Raw genomic sequence first — 17,563 nt, forward strand, 5'->3', positions numbered from 1 at the left:
CCCTGCTCACAACACCCAGGAGAAGCCATTGGTGCATAGGAGAATCCCAGCTCCAAGCTTCATATTGCTCCAAGCCTCCCTAACCTGCTCCTCAGGAATGGACACCTGTCCCACAGCCATAGAAAGACCCAAATTTTCATTTTTTAGCCGTATTTCTTCCAGCTTCTTGAGTGGGAAGGTTGGGGCTCAGCTGAAATTCAGTATCACTGACTAACCAAGACCAGTGATCCTCAATGGATCCTAAGGCATCCTGCCCAGGGAAGGGATGGAATCACCATCCTTGAAGAGCTGAAAAACATGTAGAGGGGGTACTTGGGGACATGGTTTTGTGGTGGCTTTGGCAGTGCTGGGTTAACAGTCCGACTTGATGATCTTGAAGTGCTTTTCCAACCTAAACAATTCCATGATTCTATGGAAGAGCTGGCAGCAAAACTGATTTCTGATCCCATTGTTACACATAATCCAAGCTACACCCCGTTGCAGAGCACAAGAGCTCCTGGTACCCAGGGACAGCAGGATAGCAAAGGTGAGCTCCCAGTTAATGCCAAAGGGTGGCACAAAGGGAAAGCCTTGGCCTGGCTGGAGATGGCAGAGTCCCCAGGGATGTTCCCTGGGAAGCATTAATGCCACAGTTATCAGAAGATAAAAGTTCAATGCCTGGAAAACTTCTGGTCTTCTGGAAGATCAAGGAGCCAGGCAGAGTGGGAAGGGCTTGGAGATGGCTGACAAAGCCAAGCAGAGCTTAGGAACCAGGTCCATCCATGCTGGAAGACATCAGGGAGTCCCTCTGCAGGGGCTTAGGAGGGCAGGAAGGGATTTTGTGAGGAAGAGGAGGAGGATCCCATCAGAATGCAGTTACAGGATGCAGAGATCAAGGACAGCAGGGTGCAAGGATTGAGGATGCAGGGATGCAGGGTCACGAGGATGCAGACACCAAGGACACGGGGATGCAGTGATGCCAGAACAGGAGGGAAACCACACCAACACTTTTAGGCAACTCCATCTTTTTCTCCCATAAAAGTGAGGGGAATGGGATCCCAATGGGATTTTGGGGACTGCAGAAATGCTCTAGAGCATTTTTCCCCTCTCCCATGCAGCTGCAGGGGAAATGTGCCCTGGGGAGCTGGGAAGGACATGTGAACCAAGGAGTCAGCCCTTCCAAACCTTCTTCCCATAGTGGCACCTCCATCTCTCTGCATTGCATGGAAAAAAAGAGAATCCATGGATCAATATTTGGGTTTTTTTATTAAAATATTGTTATACCAAGTGGAATGCTACAGCAATCTCGGTATAGGGTGGCATAACGAAACAGCCAGGTTTATGTTTAAATACTTAAAGATAACTTAAAACGCACAAACGAGAACTTGTCGTCTTTGGCAGGAAAAAAAGTTCACAGCACGAAAAAAATACTTAAAAAGAAATACCAATATTAATATAAAATATATTAAGTCATGGGGGTTGGGGGTTTTTTTTCCTCTTTCATAATTTTTTGTTTCTTTTCCATTTTGTAAACAATGCACGAGAACCGAACGCATTTTTTACATGTCTGGGGAGAGAAAAATAAAAAATGCAGTTGGCCAGCAAATGCACATGTTGAAAGGGGAAAGAAATAAAGAAAAATATATATATTTACACGAAGGGTGAGGATGGGAAGCTCCAAGGAGCAGGATGTTGGTGCTGGCTACGGGCAGAAGCCAGCTGCCAGTAGCCGGGGGATGCAGCCAGGAGAAGAGTGGCACATCCCACCGCCTCCATCAGCATCCTTGGAGCCTTTCACCTCTGCTTTTCCTCCACCCTTCATCCCCTCCATTGTCATTTTTGTTTCACTGTCACCCCATCACAAAGCCCTCGCCCACCCGTGACAGGCAGGGTGCAGGTGATGGAAGTTTGATGCTCCCAATGCTTGGTTTGGCCATGTGGATCCGGGTGGTCGATGGGACCCACAGAGGAGCCCTCCCAGCTCTGCCCTGGTGCAGACTCCAGCTTGTGGGCACAGTTTGGGCGATCAGAGAAGGATTTTGCAGTCGGAAGCCAAGCATCTGGGTGGGCGCAGATGGCCAAGACCCAGAAGTGGGAGCTGGGATGGGGATGAAGTTGGGATAGAGCCAGGATGGGGATGGAGCCACCGCGGGGTCCCCGGGCTCCAGCGCGCCCTGCGCAGCCAGGGACCCGTGTGGGCACTGAGGGGGACAGTGACCCTGCCACACCCCGGAGTCACTGCCGAGACCGGCTGAGGGGACACCGCTGAGCTCCCGGCTCGGCCCCTCCTTCCCAGATGCTCCTCCATCCCGACATGCTGGCAGGAGGGGTGGAGGGGCCACTGTGCAGCCCTGGGTGGCCTTAAATCAGGATCTCCACCATGTCAGACAGGTCCAGGGCTCTGGCAGCGGCCGAGCTCTCTGCAGAGAAAGAAAGGATTTACAGGGATTCACAGGGATTCAAACCCACCCACATGCTGGGCCATCCCAACTCCCTGCCCCGTGCCATCCGGGGGGACTCACCCAGCACTCCGGTGCCCTCGCCCTGCTCGCTGCTCCCGGCCGCTCCGTCTGTCTGCGTGCTGCCGTCCTTGCTGCCGTGCTTTGAGTGGGATGGCAAGGGAAGGGCAGTGGACACTGCTGTCCCTTCAGTGGTGGCTTTGCCTGCTGGAGGAGACTCTGTTAGGGATTCAAGGCAAGGCATTCAAGTTTTTAAGGCCAGATTAGACAGGGCTTGAAGCAACCTGGTCTAGTGGAAGGTGTTCCTGCCCACAGGAGAGGGTGGAACAAAATGAGCTTAAAGGTCCCTTCCAACCCAAACCATTCTGAGATTCTGTGATTGCTGGCTGGTCATGGGGGAGTCACCCCTCCCCAAGCTCTCTAACTCCAAAACCACAGGGGAAAATTGCAAGCAGGTCCTCACCACCAAGTGAAGGTAGGGAGCGGGCAGGTGTCCCCATTTACCTGTGCTGCCACAGGAGCTGCCCTCGGATGCCCGGTCACTCTGGCCAGCCCCTGGCCAGCTTGGGGCGGCGGAGGCAGCAAAGATGGAGGGCACGGATTTGGCCGGCCGCAGGGAGCCCTGAAGGGCTTTGCTAGGGTCTCTCCGCGAGCGCTGCTGCAGGACCTTGATGACAGCATCCTTCTCCAGGATTTGGGCATGAAGGGCTTTTAACCTGGAGAGGAAGAAAGGCAGAAGCTGGAAGAGGAGCTGGATGGGAAGAGGAGGATCCAGGCACTGCCCAACCAAAAAGTTTGATGGGGGCCAAACGCCTCTGGCAAGGTGGGACTAACCTGTTCTCCATCTCCTGGTGCTTGTGGCTGGCCAGGAGGAGGTCCTCGTTGAAGCTGCTGTTGGGGGAGTGCCGTGGGGAGTGGCTGATGAGGGTGGTGTCGCGCTGGGCGGCCGCCGTGGCCGCGGCGTCCATGGCGAACTGGCGCATGGTGCACTCCTCCAGGTACTTCTGCTCCCACTTGGTCATGTCGGCCTCCAGCGCCAGGATCTTCTCCTCCCTCTCCCTCAGCTGCTCCGACAGCGTGTGGGCGCTCAGCTCCAGCGTCCCCCCGCCTGCGGTGCCCGCCTGCCTCTGCAGCAACCAAAACAAAACCCCAGTGAGGATGAGGAGGTGCTGGGAGGACGCAGCACCCGCCGTGCCTCGCTGGAGCCGCCGTGGCTCACCAGCACCCACCTGCTGAGCCCGCAGCATCTTCAGCTCCTGCTCCAGGCGGGTGCGGAGCCGCAGCTCCAGCTGCTCCCGCTTCTCGCAGGCGGCCTGGAGCTGCCCCAGGGCTGCCTGCAGCCGCTCCACCTTCTCCACGTAGGCTCGTTTCTTCCGGAGCTCGGCCTCTGCCTTGGCCGCCCGCGCCTGGGCGCTGCTCAGCGCCTGCTCCAGCAGCTCTGCCCGCCGCCGCTGGTCCTCGTTGGCGCTGCGCAGCAGGGACACCTCCCGCTCCAGCTTCTCCTTCTCCTGCTGGTGCTCGTAGCCTGCAAGGGAACCCCACAAATCTCAGACATTCGGCTTCCCTAAGGCTGGTCCGTGAAGCACAGTGGGGATTCTTTCCTTCCCAGCATCTGGCAATGCCAGCCCTTCCTCCAGATCTTCTATCAAACGGGGGGTCAGGGGCATTCCAGCCACTTGGGCAGATGGCCAAAAGCCTCCACGTGCCAAATTCCAGCCCAAATTTTAGCTTAGGACGGGTGAAACCTGCCTGGTGTGAATCCAGCCACCTTAGGGAAGGGGATGCAATTCTTCCTACTAACACCAATATTACGTCTCTCTGCTAAAATTTAAGTACATTCTCTCCCAAAAAAAGCCCAGGCTGGCAGGGCTGCGAAGTGCAGGAGGGAGGAGGGAGAGAACGGCCGGGCTGGCGTGGGGCGGGAGTGCGGGCTTGGTGCTGGAAGAGCCGGAGCTGCGGCAGGAATGTGGGGAATGCGGGTCACGCCGCCGGCCGGCCGCCGGGATTAATGGCTCGAGTCCAGCGCCAAGAACTGCTCCGTCCTCCCTGGGGAAGGGCGAGAGCTGCTGCCCGACACCCGCCTCCTCCTCCAGCCGAGCCCTGCTCGCAGATGACAGGGGAGCCGGGCAAGGATGCGTGTCCCCCAGGACTTACTCTGTGCCAGGAGTTTGGCCACGCTGCCCTGGTTGCTCTCCTGGTTTTCCTGGTTCTTGCTGGCCAGCTGCTTGTTCGCAGATTCCAACCGCTCTGGTCCAAAACAATCAAACCCAATCAAGATTTAAATACAAGATTTTGGCTGGAGTAAGGGGGAAAAGCCTGGTTTCCCATGGAAACAGCTGGGGGACACAGAGCACCCACGGGGATGGGGACACAGAGGGTCCCTCACCTTTCAGGTCTCGGTTGAAATCCTGCAGCCGTCGCATCTCACAATCTCTCTTGTTCCTCATGGCTTTCTCCAAGGCTTCCCGCTTGGAAGACGCCTTGACAAGGTTTTCGTAATCCTCCGAGATGCGCTGGATCTCGCTCTCCAGCTGGGGTGGAGGAAGGGACAGGCCAGGGTTAGATATTCATGGAATGAGGAAAGGGAGATGCCAGCCAAAGCCCAGCCAGGGTGCTCAGCTCAACCTGAGCTGCCTGAGGAGCTCAGTGCACCCCAAGCCGACCCCTCTCGGGATCTCCTCTGGTTGAGATGATCCCGAGCTGTGTTAAAAAGTCTCTTTTCCCCAACCCAGCTGTTGAAGAAGAAGTCAGAAGTCTTCGGCTGTCATTCTCAAAGTTGTTTATTATTTCTTATCTAAAATATTTTCTGTCTGGCCTGCTGAGATCTGTCCTGCAGGTCAGTCTGAGGCACACTGCCTGCCCCTGGGCTGGTGTTGTCTTTTATACTATAACCTACATATTCGATATTTACAGTTATGTTCCAATACCTATCACCTATGTGAGACATGACTTTCTACTCTACACCAATCCCAAAGTGCCACCATCACCAAGAAGATGGAGGCTAGGAAGAAGAAGGGAGAAGAACAGGACAATGCCCAAATCCCTCCATTCTGCCCCCTGGACCCCCACAGTAAAATTCTTTAAAATTTCACCTTTTACCCTATGACAACTACTGTTAAGTTATCTAAACTTTTGTGACCTTTAATTCTTCATACAAAGGTGGTAATTTGTTCCATGGGTTGAACTCAAAGCCGCAGGGGTCTTTGGCTGCATGCCAGGGTCTCCGACCCCCCCTGCCAGGGCTTCAAAGCCCCCTGGCTGGGGCTTGGATCATCCAGGACTGTCAGGGGGATGTCCTGGGCTCTGACAAACCCCCAGCACATGTTTTGGGGGGGGAAAACTGATTTTTTCGGTCTTTTCTCTTATGGAAGATTTTCTCCACAGATTTTGTGGAGAATTTTCTCTGCCATAGCCCGGCCACGGGGAACAGCCGCCCCTTGTAGACGGCCACACAAAGGGCTTTCTGTGGCGGCTGGGATGGGGGGACAGACAGAGGGAGAGGGTCACTGGAGAATGGGCTCCTTCTCCCCAATCCGGCTGCCGTGCTGCAGCTGCTCCGAGGGGAACAAGCCGCCAGAGGGAGGAGGAGAAAGGATTAAATCACTAAAGGGGGTGAATTTTCACAGCAGCTGGTCGAGCATCGCCCCGGGCCGGAGGGACACGGGAAGCTGCCACCATTCCCTCACCTTCTGGATGCGGCTCGCCTTCTCGGCACAGCTCTCCAGCTCCCGCCGCAGCTTCTCGCTCTCCCGCTGGAGCCTCTCGTTCTCCCGCAGGACGGCGTCTGCCCGGGCCAGGCGGCTGCCGGCCGACACCGCCTGGGCGCTGACCAGCGCCTCCACGCCGGCCGGACCCAGCGCGCCCGGACACAGCGGCAGGAAGGCGGCTGGGACCGAGGTGGGCAGCACCCTGCAGACAGCGAGGAGGGGGTGTCAAGGTTTGGCAGGGTGGGAGAGCTGGCTGCAGCTCCAGCATCCCATCAAGCACGTGCTGGTGCCTCCAAGTCACCTCAAAGGAGGTGGAAGTGCCTATCCTGCTTTTTAGAACTGGGAAGCGCTTGGTGTTTAACCACAAATCCCATCTTGCAGGGATGCCTTGAGCTGACCCCTCCAGGACCTGGTCTGGATGGGCTCCCAACCCCCCAGGTCCCTCTCTTCCTGGGAATGCTGCAGGCAGCCTGCCATAGGATGCACCTTGGAAGCCGGCATTTTCCTTATTTTCTGTGCAAAGCAAAGACTCCTGACATAGGTCCTCACTGCCAAACCGTGGGTATGTCCTTTTTATATTTGGAGGATCCATGTCAGCCTGGCTGCCCCTTGTGCCACTGCTCCAGCATCCCACCTCATCATCCCGCCTGGAATACCCTGAGCAGGGTGGCTGTGCACGCCCGGCCCCGCTGCACTCCCCCGCGGGCTGCCCGCCAAGGGCCTGCATTCCTGCGGGATGATATAGGAGCAAGGAAGAATAAATACATCTTCCTCGCAGCTCCCCTTCCCCTCTTTGTTCCCTGGAAGGAGAAGGTTTTCCTGCTGGAGATGCTATCGCTCTCTGCCTGGATAGATCAGCAGGGCTGGGAGCAGTGTGTCCTCCCCCTGAGCCACCAATTCCCTTCTTCTCATCATTTTTCACGCTGGAAGAGGTTGTTCCCAGTCCTCTTCAAATTCCAGGCAATGCCTGGACCCCCAGATGTCCATCTCACAGTCACTCTGGTGCTTTGCCACAGGCACCGAGCTGCCAAAGGGACCACAGACCACCTGGCACCAGCCCAGGCTCTGCTCAGCAGCAATTCCAAGTTACATGGACATTCCCAGCTCAGGCATGGGTTTCTGTGGAGCAGGGAGCATATCTGTCTTCCACCCTGCCCCATACCTATTCCACATTTAGCTGTTTCCTGGGCTGCTTCCAGCTCTTAGATTATCCCCTAAGTTACCCCCAGCTCCCTCCTGGTGCCTGGGGCAGAGGCAGGGTCTGCTGTGGGAATGGGATTTTCTTCACTGGTTGGAAAAGCCCAGCCATGCTGGGGGAGCTGGGGACCGGAGCAGAGTGGGGGGCTCCCAGCAGACCCCCACGGCCTGGGCCAGTGAGGACAAAAGCAGCTGCTCTGGGCCCCTTCACATCCCTTCACTGCCCTTCACATCCTGCAAGTTCCAAGCATCCATCCTGGACATTCCTGGGAGGCATCCAAAAGCAGAGCCCAGGGGCCACACTTTACCTGATCTCAGGATGCTGAAATCCAGCACCTTCCCGGGAGCAGGGTCGGGGTTCAGCCAGGTAAGCGTCCTGGGAAGGGATGACGTAGGGATACTCCGGGGGCGGTCCCCGCGGCTCCGTGCCCTCGGGGTGCTGCCCGCGCAGGGGGCCGAGCTGCCGGGAGAGCTGCGGGAAGCTGTGGGAAGCGCTGATGGGGCTCTGCGCCTTGGCCCCGTTGCGCTCCAGCGACATCCGCATGAGCCGCTCGCTCAGCGAGCGCACGTGGCCGTGCTTCAGCTCCTTGAGCCCCTCGTCGGGGCGCCGGGCGCCGCTCTCGGCCCCGCGCGGGGCGTGCTCAGCCCGCATCGCCGCGCCCGCCGCTCCCCGCTGCGAGGCCAAGAGCTGCGAATGCGCCTTGGCCTCCTCGTAGGTGGGCAGCTCCTCGCCCTTGGGCGGGCAGAGGCGATAGACGCTGTTCTCCAGGTAGACGTGGTCGGAGTGATGCTCCTGGCCCTGCGGCTCCTGCCGCGTGGATTGCTGCACCATCTGGCTCTCCTCCGGGCTGAGGCTCTCCAGGGAGGAGCGGGGGCTCCCGGCGCCGCCGCCGCGCAGGGCCTGCTGCTGGATGGCCAGCAGAGTGCGGTTCTCCGTGAGATTGCCATAGCGCAGCTGCTCCTGGATCAGGCGGTGCAGCACCGTCCCGTTCGAGTCCTCCGCCGTCCTCATGTCCGTCCGTGCCGGCGGCAGAGCCACGTTTCCACCCGAGAAGGGCGTCCCGGGGGACCTCAACAGCGACTGGGCACGCCGAGACACCTGCGGGAGGGAGAAACGGGATTGTTGGGAAGCAGTCGGGGCAGGACGCTCCGGATCCTGATGGACACGGGATTGTTTGCCAGGAATCTGGCCCGGACGTGCCGGAGGGGTGGGAGCCCGTGGCGGCAGCGGGAGAGCGGAGCAGCCTCCGCAGCGGGGTGACCGAGCACCGGCACTCAGCGCGCCCGGGGCCGCGGCTCCTGCGGCCACCTGGGGCTGGCTCCGGAGCTGGAGCCCCATGGAGCCGGGACTGGCACTGGCCCGGGAGCGGGGGATAAAGCGGCCCCACGGGACCGGGCACAGAGCCACCGGGAGATGGATAGGACCCCCCCCATCCACGGACCCGGAGGTCTTGGACTTGCAGAGGTGTCCCGGTGAGGATCCTGGGATTTTTCCGTGAGGCGGGGGCTCTAGGTGCCGTGGGGATGTTGCGGTCGCGTTTGGGAGGATCCCAGGAGGGTTCCTAGTCCCTGGAGGTGGATCTGGCATGGGAGGGTCTTTGCCCCGGGAGGGTCGAGGTGCCGGGGGGGAAGGAGGGCGCGAGTCCCGGTCCCAGAGAGAAGGGTCCCGGTTCTGGGGGGCGTCCTTTTCCCGTGGAGGGATCCCAGTCCCGGCTGGAGCTTCGTTGGGCCAGGGGGGTTCGATCCCTGTCGAAAAGTCCCAGGCCCAGGGGGGTGTCCCAGTCCCAGCCAGGAGGATCTCGGTCCAAGGGGGTCTCGGTCCCGGGATTGCTGGTCCGGGTGGGTCCCGATGCCGAGGGAGGTCCCGATCCCTGCTGGGGAATTCCCGGTGCCGGGGGAGCGTCCTTTCCCCAAGGGCCATCCCCGTGCCGGGGGGGTCCCAGTGCCGGTCCCGATCCCGGTCGGGGGTCCCGATCCCTGTCGGGGGCGTCCCAGTGCTAAGGGGTTCCCTGTGTCGGCGGGGAGGGGGAAGGGGGGGGGCAGTAGCGGGGAATTCCCGATCCCGGTCGGAGGGGTCCCGGTGCCGATCAGAGGGGTCCCGGTGCGGGGAAATTCCCTGTGCCGGGGGGCTCCCCGGTGTCGGTCGGGGGGTCCCGGCGGCGGAACTCACCGGGGCATGGCGGAGCGGAGCGGTGCTGCGGCAGCTCTGAGCGTCCCGGGGCCGCGGGGGCCGGGCCGGGCTTTGCTATGCCCGGAATGTGGGGCCGGTCCCGCCCCGCTCCGCCCCGGGGCCGCCGCCGGCGCAGGAGCGCGGCCGGGAGCGGGAGCGGCAGCTGCGGCCGGGGGGGCGGCTCTGCCCGCCAGCTGTCCCGGGCCGTAAATCTGCCCCGGCCTTTGTCTGCGGGGCCGGGGCAACCCCGAGCCTGCCGGCCCCATCTGCTCTGCCCCCTCGGGCGCCCCCGTCTCGCATCCCCCTCCTTACATTCCCCCTCTGCGCATCCCCCCTCCTCACCTTCCCCCTCCTTGCATCCCCTCTTCACATCCCTCTCCTTGCATTCCTCTCTCCTTATGTCCTGCATCCTCACACCCCTCTGGCTGGGGATGCCAGCTCCCTGTGGATGCAGCAATTCCTGCCAGCTCGTGTCTGGCTCGGCACCTTTGTGTGTTCCCTGCTGCTCTCCCAGCCTCCATTTCCCCTTTTGAGCTCTGCCACCCACCTCCCTAGGGGGACACAGGGATGGAGGAAACCATCAGGGGCTCAGCTCTCCCTTCAAAGCACCCCAGCTCCTCTCTGGGGGGACACTGCGCACCCCCAGCCCCAAAGCAGTGAAACACCAGCCCCATCTCAGCCCCCCCAGCCCCAAAGCAGTGAAACACCAGCCCTGTCTCAGCCCCGGTGCCCCAGGCTGCCGGTGCAGAGTCCAGAGGCCCCGAGACGGCAGATGGCCGGAGGGGAGGCGGCGGGGAGAGGCAGGTGCAGGGGAAAATTGCTTATTAGCTCCGGGACATTAAACTCCCATTCTTTTGATAGAACTCGGCATCTTCTGACTGGCACAGAGCTGGGAGACTGATCTGGGGAGGGGGACATGGGGGTCTCCAGCCTCATCTCCTTGTTTTTCTGCTCCATCCCATGCTGGTATCACCCCCGAGGCACCCAGGGTGCAATAGCAGGTGCAGGGCTGCAGGCACAGCTCACTACTTCTGGGTTGTATCCCAAAAAATGGGGGAAAAAATAAATCTCCAATGTGTAGCAGGTACCAGACTCAAAGGCAAGGGAGCATGGAAAGAAAATGCAGAGAGATGGAGTCAGTGCTTGGAGGAAGAGGACCACGTGGAAGCTCAAGAAACAGATTTTCCAGCCTGGTTTTCCTAGTGACAAGTCAAATCCTCATGGATGAAGGTTGAAATGTGGGAATTGGCACCCTGAAGCCCCAGTGAGGTTCTGGTTTTTGTGTGGGGAGGAGACGAGAGCACGGCATTTGTCCCAGGCACGTTCAGAGTCTGGAAACACTGGGCCAGGCCCAGCACCACGGGATGGATGGATGGATGGATGGATGGATGGATGGATGGATGATGATGGATGGATGGATGGGATGGATGGATGGATGGATGGATGTTGCACCACTCCAACACACCAAGCCCAGCAGCAACACTTCTGAAAGGAGCCAGCTGTGGCTCTGCCCTACTCTTTCCCAGGTGGATGGGGCTCCACCTGAGCTCCAAGGGAGCAGCCCAGCTCCCCCAGCACCCAGGGTTCCTCTCCTAGCTCATCCCCCCCACCTTATCTATGGCTGTGTCATCCTGCTTCCCTTCCTATTTCTGCTCTATTTCTGGCAGCAGGAAACCCCTCCTGGGCTGATAACACCCCTTTGGAAAGTGATCTGAAGAGTTTCCTCTCCTTCTTTCTAATACTGGAGGTAAGAAAATCCTCAGCCTTTTTGTTTTCCCCAGGAGAAGGTGAAACAGCAGCTGGACCTGGGGGCAGTGGTGGGGGCGTTTTTGGCTGCCTGCAGGGACCCTCTTCCCAGGTGGAGCATCCTGGGGGATGGGGCAGGGCCTCGGGGACGTGGCTGGAGCCAGGGAAGCGCAGGTGCCGTGTCCCAGGCTCCAGTGGCGTGTCCCAGGCTCCGTGGGGTGACACACGGCTCCGCAATGCCAAACCCTCCCACTGACCTCAGCCCAGCCTTATCGCCGAGGCGTTGGAGCGAGGAGAGGGAGCCAAGAAAATACTCGTGGGATGAGGTCACCTCGGCTGTCTTCAGGCTCCCAAAATGCCTCAGCCCTCAGCCGTGCTGAGCCTGGAAAACTGGGGCATTGTGGGCAGAGGAAGGTGCCTGGGATGGAGAGGAGGTTTGCAGCCTCAGCACATCTCCTGGGGAGATGGTGACAGTGGTGACAGCATCCCGTGACCAGTGACAGCGTCCCGTGACCATGCTGAACCCCTCAAACCTCTCCATGGCAATTTTCCTGATAAAGATTCCTCCAGGTACCTGCTTCTGTCCCAGACTCTGGATTCAGAGTGCAACCAGGAGTTGGAGTTCAAGGAATTGCACAAGTGCTGTTTCCCAGTGCCAGGATTCCCCAGGCTGCCCCCAAAGGGAACTGCACCCCGCAGGCAGGGAGCCAAGGCAGCACCCCAGCCCTTCCCCTGCTCCCACCATCCCAGGCAGAGGGATCCTATCCTCATGGAGATACCCCCACAAGCTGCCAGGCCTGAGGCCAGCTCGTCTTCCCTGTCCTCTCTCTGAAATCTGCATCATTTTGGGGTGTCCCAGGTCTGATCCCCCCTGGGAATGCGATTCCCCGGGAATGTGTGACCTGGGGTGCTGCTGTGCAACAGGGTGAATTCCATTCCCAAAACTCCAGCAGGGAACACACATCAATGTGACTGGGGAGGACATGGGTGGGATTGGGATGCTCCTGGTTGTGCAAAGTCCCTCACTCCTGTTGCTGATATGGCTCTTCCTCAGTGCAGGAAGGAATGGGAAGATCCCTCTCCACCCAGGGAAAACCTTGGTAGCCTCAGTGGGGACAGAGCTGGGGCAATGAGGGGCAGGACTGATCCCATCTGACAGAGGCAGCCATCCCCAAGACAAGAATCCAGCACTGTCCCATCACTGGGAACAGCCAGCTCCCCCACACCTCAGTGTCTCTCCCAGAGTCAGACCCCTGAGATTCCCCTTTTTTCAGGGGGATGCTGGATCTGCCCCAGTAAGGATCACAGAAAGTTGGACTGCTCCTGCTCCACACCACCCCACCACCCCCCCTTTCTCCTGGGTTCTCTCCTCTTCTACAGCTGATCTATAGATCCCATATAGATAACCCAGGGCACATCCCCACTCCCAGGAGCTCCTGCCACAGTTCTTCATCAATCAAACACTCAGGGAGGTGAAGCCACAGGCATCTTCACAAAGTCCCTTCTTAGGAATTTTGAGAGGGGAAAAATATGCCTGAAAACAGGGCCAGGACCCTCCTCTTTCTCATCTTCCCTGCATTTTAATGCCCCTGAGTCATTTCCATTCCTGGATGTTAAATTGTTCTTTTCTGCTTTCCTTTATTTCCCTGTTTCCTGCGAGGGGTTTGTTCCTGACCTGCCAGCACCAGTGGGACCCAGTCCAGGGAATGCTGAGGAGATGCCAGCAGGGACAAAGGTGAAGCCCAGCAAGATCCCAGGAGCCACCAGCCCCAGGGGACACAGCTCTGAATTTCCATAGCAAAGCCCCCTGTCGTTTTGCTGCCTTTGAGGAATTTTCTCTTTTTCCTGAGAAATTCGAAGTGCTAGGTGTGATTTCCTGCCCACCTGGCAGGGAACCCCCCGTGGCTCTGGGAGAGGGAGGCTCCAGCCCCTGCCCCGGAGCTCGGTGGGGACGTGGGGTGACACAGACACACCGGGCAAGTGTCACAGGCAGGTGGCCACCAGCAGCACCTCCTCACTGGCCACGTTTCTCCACTTGACCCTGGAGCACATCCAGGTGGATGGGTGGGTCTGTGCCCCCTCCCCAGGGCCGTGTGAGAGATCTGCACCCCAGTTTGGAGCCACCCCTTGCAAAAGGAGGGGGCAGAACCCCGCGGGGCAGGGGAATGCCAGACACCCCGGTCCCTGTTGCTCTGCAGGGATGAAAATAAGCACACACATCTGGGTCCCTGAGGAATTTCACATCTTGCTGGCTGTGAGGAAAACCTGACAGGGATGCAGCCCGGGCAAAATCAGCTCAGCCTCGTGTTCCCAAACACAGAATAAGTGAGAAATATCCATGGTGGAAGAGCAACCCTGGCCGAGGAGAGGCTGAGGAGAGAGAAAAGGGCTGCTCACTGCAGTGCCCAGTGATGACACCTTACAGGCAGGTTGTCCCCAGTGCAGGGATGGGCTGGGTGACACAAGAAAGGGGAAGGACAGCATTGAGCAGGGGTTGTTCTTCATCCCAGGATCCCAAAGGCAGCAGGAATTGTCACTGTCTTGCTGCTTCACCCACCTGCTGCCTGCTCCCTTGGGCTCCTACCAGTGCTGGGGCCTTCCAGGCACTCTGGTAATGAATTAGAGGGGCCTGGAGGCCACACAGAGTGGGACAGAGTGGGACAGAGCAGCTCTGCGTCACCTCTGGGGTCATTGCCAGCTGCATCCAAATGCCAGAGCCATGCTAGGAACTGTGTGGTGGTGAGAACACCAGGGAACAAGGTGGAGGTGACCTTGATGGCACTGAACACCCCCTGGCACCATGGCAGTGGGGTTGTCACCAGGGTGGTCACAGCTAACAGGGCTGGGTGGCTACAGGGCTCATTGCCTGGGGACACAAAATGCCTGGGAAACACCCCTGACCCTCTTGCCATGAGTTTTTGGGCTGCTGTTGATGATGGTTGGGAGAGAGGCTGGAGTGGCCTCGGGACAGGTGTGGAGAGGGCACAGCAAAGAGCATCCTCTGGCAGGTGCATGGAGGGAGCACAGATGGTGTAATGGAGGGGGTGGAGCAGCAGCTCCAAACCCGGCACTGCCTGGGAAAGATGGAGCAGGGATGGACTGGCAGATGTGGAGAGACAGGCTCCAGAGGGACCCATCATCAGCGCCTCTGATATCAGCAGGACAAACAGGCAGGGCCTCAGGAGCAGTTTGTCCAGGAGCAGGGAGAGGCTGCACGGCTCTGCCCACACTGGCACCGCCGTGCCTGGCTGAAATGCTCCTTCACAGAATCACAGAATGCCTTGGGTTGGAAGGGACCTTAAAGATCATCTTCCTTTGGTCCAGGGAACAGCCAGCCAGTGTGTCCTGAGCTCTCCTGTGTGTCCTGAGTGCTCCTTCCCACCTGTCCCTCCTCCCATGCTCAGCTGGGACAGACCCTCCCTGGCTGCCTGCTCACAGTGCTCTGTTCCTGGAGCTCCTCATCCTGGCCCTGGCCCTGTCCTGGCACAGATCCTGCCTCTAGCAGTGGGCAAAAGCCAAGGGGAAAAGTGGGAAGACCAGAACCTGAAAATCACAAAGTGGTTTGGGTTGGAAGGGACCTCTAAGGGTGACCCAATCCAATTCTCTGCCATGGGCAGGGACAGCTCCCACTATCCCAGGTTGCTCCAAGCTCCATCCAGCCTGGCCTGGAATACTTCCAGGGATGGGGCAGCCACAGTTTCTCTGGACAACCTGTGCCAGTGGTTTAACACCCTCATTGTAAAAATCTTCCTACTAAATCTCACCATTTCCTCTAAAATGCCGAGTACTGCCCTCTCCCATGGCAAGTTTCCACAAGCTCTGAAGGTCTCCTTGCTTACAGCAATGAGTTTGGGGCTGGCCCTAGGGCTGGCAGCCTGCAGCTCTGCCAGCTTCTTCCCCAAGCTGAGACCCTTCTGGGATCATGGGGACATGGGGACAGCCCCATGTGTGGCCTGCACAACACAACAGCAGTTCAGGATCCCACAGCCAGCTCCAGGCAAGCTCAGGGTTGGAACAGCAGCTAATTGGGACAAATTAGAGACCTTTGGCCAAGATGCTGGAGCAGTTTTTGCTGTTCTGGGGCTTAGAGCCAACTTGGAACCCCTGAGCCACATCGAGGCAGAGCCTGTGACACCTGGAAGCCTCCAATGGGAACATGGAGAAACCCGGGAACACCAACAAGGTGGTTCTTCTCTGCAGCCTTGTCTAGCAGTGTCCATCTCCCGGAGAAACCTCTATCCATGGCGGGGGTGAACCTTCCCCCTTCCAGCCCAACCAAGATTGGAAGATTTGGCTGGAATAAATGTCCTCCTTCTCAGCACAACCAAGGTGGGAAGGCTTGGTTGGGACAAATCTCCTTGCCAGCCCAGACGAGGTGGGAAGGTTTGGCTGGGGCAAATCTCCTCCTTCCCAGCCCAGCCAAGACAGGGAAGGTTTGGATGGGACAAATCTCCTCCTTTCCAGCACAGCCAAGGTGGAAAGGCTTGGTTGGAACAAATTTCCCCCTTCCCAGCCCAGCCGAGGTGGGAAGGTTTGGATGGGACAAATCTCCTCCTTTCCAGCACAGCCAAGGTGGAAAGGCTTGGTTGGAACAAATTTCCCCCTTCCCAGCCCAGCCAAGGTGGGAAGGTTTGGTTGGAATAAACGCCCCCCCTCCCAGCCCAGCCGAGGTGGGAAGGTTTGGTTGTCCACGGAGCGAATCCCTCCAAGCGGAGCCGCGTGTTTTATCCCGATGATACAATAGAAAATGCCTCTGAAGTCCCGGCCCTCTGGAGCATTTCCTTAGCTCTCTGGAATTTCCGTTTAGTCCTTCCTCTCCCAGGCTCTTACCGAAAACCGATGTCACCACACGGCTCTGGAGAGCAGCCAGCTCCCGGGGTCCCTTCCCAGGTCTCCCACCACCGTGCCGGGGATTTGCAAGGAGCGAGCTCCTGGAGGGCGTCAGCTCGTCGTGCCCCTTGATTAATCACCAAAGGCCACTCTGCCAATCAAGGAGAGATTTACAAGGCAGGCAGGAAGCTCTTGTTTTTACAGGAGTGCCTCAAACACACGCACACAGTAGGAAAAGCAAACATTCCAGGCATACCAAGGGATCCACGGGATAAAAATTCCACAAACAGCCCAGATTAAGATACTTGGCTGCACATGGAAACACTAAAACCTGGGCTCAAGGATTTAATTGTCTTATTTAGCAGCGAGCCCTGTGGAACAACCTGAGTGGCCTGGGAACAGCCACCCCGGGGGGCAGGCAGCGGGGTCAGTGGTGCTGCCCTCCCTACAATAAAGGTCAGGGCTGGCCCCCACCCCTCTCCCAGCTCCATATGGTCGCCAGAGCCTTGTGGCAGGGTTTAATGCGAGCTTTCCTTTGGAAAGGCTCAGCCCTGCTCCTGGGTGAGTCAGGCAGGGTCGCTCTGAATCAACGGAGTGCTGAATCCCAGCCCGGGGGAGCAGAGGGAGCCTCTGCTCCAGCTCCAGCCCCGAAACCCCCGGGCCCAGAGGGGTGCTCATCATGCTGTGTCCATACCTGTCAGCTCCCATCCTGCCCTGAAGGCTCTGGAGAGAGTGGGAACACTCCCATCTTCTCCAGTCCCATGTCCCAGCCCAGGAGAAGCCACAACTTTGCTGTCTGGCAGTGACATTCTGGTTTACAGATTTTACAGGGACCATGAGAAAGGCAGGAGGGAACTGATGTCCCTGGAAGTGTCCAAGGCCAGGCTGGATGGGGCTGTGGACAGCTTCTCCTGGGGGATGGTGTCCTGTCCCTGCAGGGTGAGAAAGCAAGAGGGCTCAGACATTGTTGTGAGCTGGAAATATCCTCCCTCTGAAAGGGTTGGGGGCTCCCAAATATCCTCCCTCTGAAAGGGTATAAAGGCTCCTGTCTCATCTTTCTGCAAACCACACAACAGAGAGTGGAATTGGACCTTACCTGTCCACTTCTGCTCCAAATCCAGCTGCCAGTGGCTTGTCCCAGCAGGATGCTCTGGCTTGCACTCATGGATGGTTTCTGGAAGAGCAGAGGGACTGGCAGGAAAATAAAACACCTGGTGAACGTGAGAGTTAAAGGGAAGCCTGTGCTTGAGATCACAGAATCATGGAATGGTTGGGATTAGAAGGGACCTTAAAGCCCATCCAGCTTCACCCCTTGCCATGGGCAGGGACACTTCCACTCTCCCAGGTTGCTCCAAGCCCCATCCAACCTGGCCTTGGACACTTCCAGGGATAGGGCAGACACAAGTTCCCCAGGCAACCTGTTCCTTATCCCAAACTGCAGCCCATGCTCGGGCATGAGTGGAGCTGCCTGCCCC

General features: G+C 58.5%; 2 protein-coding genes across 10 annotated transcripts; one reads left to right on the forward strand and one right to left on the reverse strand.

Moving 5' to 3' along the window:
• Nucleotides 1-1,226: 1,226 nt before the first annotated feature.
• Nucleotides 1,227-9,596, reverse strand: AMOTL2 (angiomotin like 2). 3 transcript variants are annotated; one of them, XM_041486872.1, is made up of 10 exons: nt 9,513-9,596; nt 7,651-8,441; nt 6,125-6,347; nt 4,825-4,969; nt 4,593-4,685; nt 3,668-3,963; nt 3,273-3,565; nt 2,943-3,154; nt 2,502-2,657; nt 1,227-2,399 (listed from the first exon to the last, which is right to left on the reverse strand). In XM_041486872.1, exons 2-10 carry the CDS (start codon nt 8,352-8,354, stop codon nt 2,341-2,343), a joined length of 2,181 nt encoding a protein of 726 aa, XP_041342806.1. In that variant the 5' UTR covers nt 8,355-8,441; nt 9,513-9,596; the 3' UTR covers nt 1,227-2,340. The 3 variants fall into 3 exon arrangements, with proteins under 3 accessions (XP_041342806.1, XP_041342808.1, XP_041342807.1); XM_041486874.1 differs by having other exon boundaries at nt 2,502-2,642; nt 9,513-9,595; XM_041486873.1 differs by having other exon boundaries at nt 2,502-2,645; nt 9,513-9,595.
• LOC121364012 lies at nt 8,458-16,115 on the forward strand. 7 transcript variants are annotated; one of them, XM_041486876.1, is made up of 3 exons: nt 8,458-8,815; nt 10,594-11,828; nt 12,919-16,115. In XM_041486876.1, the coding sequence occupies exon 3, from the start codon at nt 14,535-14,537 to the stop codon at nt 15,510-15,512; it is 978 nt and encodes a 325-aa protein (XP_041342810.1). In that variant the 5' UTR covers nt 8,458-8,815; nt 10,594-11,828; nt 12,919-14,534; the 3' UTR covers nt 15,513-16,115. The 7 variants fall into 7 exon arrangements, with proteins under 7 accessions (XP_041342810.1, XP_041342811.1, XP_041342812.1 ...); XM_041486877.1 differs by having other exon boundaries at nt 11,180-11,828; XM_041486878.1 differs by having other exon boundaries at nt 11,183-11,828.
• Nucleotides 16,116-17,563: the final 1,448 nt, after the last annotated feature.

The sequence above is a fragment of the Pyrgilauda ruficollis genome, unplaced genomic scaffold (assembly GCF_017590135.1).
Source record: "Pyrgilauda ruficollis isolate IOZ18807 unplaced genomic scaffold, ASM1759013v1 scaffold79, whole genome shotgun sequence".
Taxonomy (NCBI): domain Eukaryota; kingdom Metazoa; phylum Chordata; class Aves; order Passeriformes; family Passeridae; genus Pyrgilauda; species Pyrgilauda ruficollis.

Excerpts from the sequence above, each read along its gene's own strand:
- AMOTL2 (XM_041486872.1), bottom strand. The coding sequence starts at position 8,354 with ATGAGGACGGCGGAGGACTCGAACGGGACGGTGCTGCACCGCCTGATC. Across the intron at positions 3,566-3,667 it reads AGATGCTGCGGGCTCAGCAG|AGGCAGGCGGGCACCGCAGG; the intron begins GTGGGTGCTGGT and ends TGGTTGCTGCAG. Across the intron at positions 2,400-2,501 it reads CGAGGGCACCGGAGTGCTGG|AGAGCTCGGCCGCTGCCAGA; the intron begins GTGAGTCCCCCC and ends CTTTCTCTGCAG.
- LOC121364012 (XM_041486876.1), top strand. The coding sequence starts at position 14,535 with ATGCCTTGGGTTGGAAGGGACCTTAAAGATCATCTTCCTTTGGTCCAG.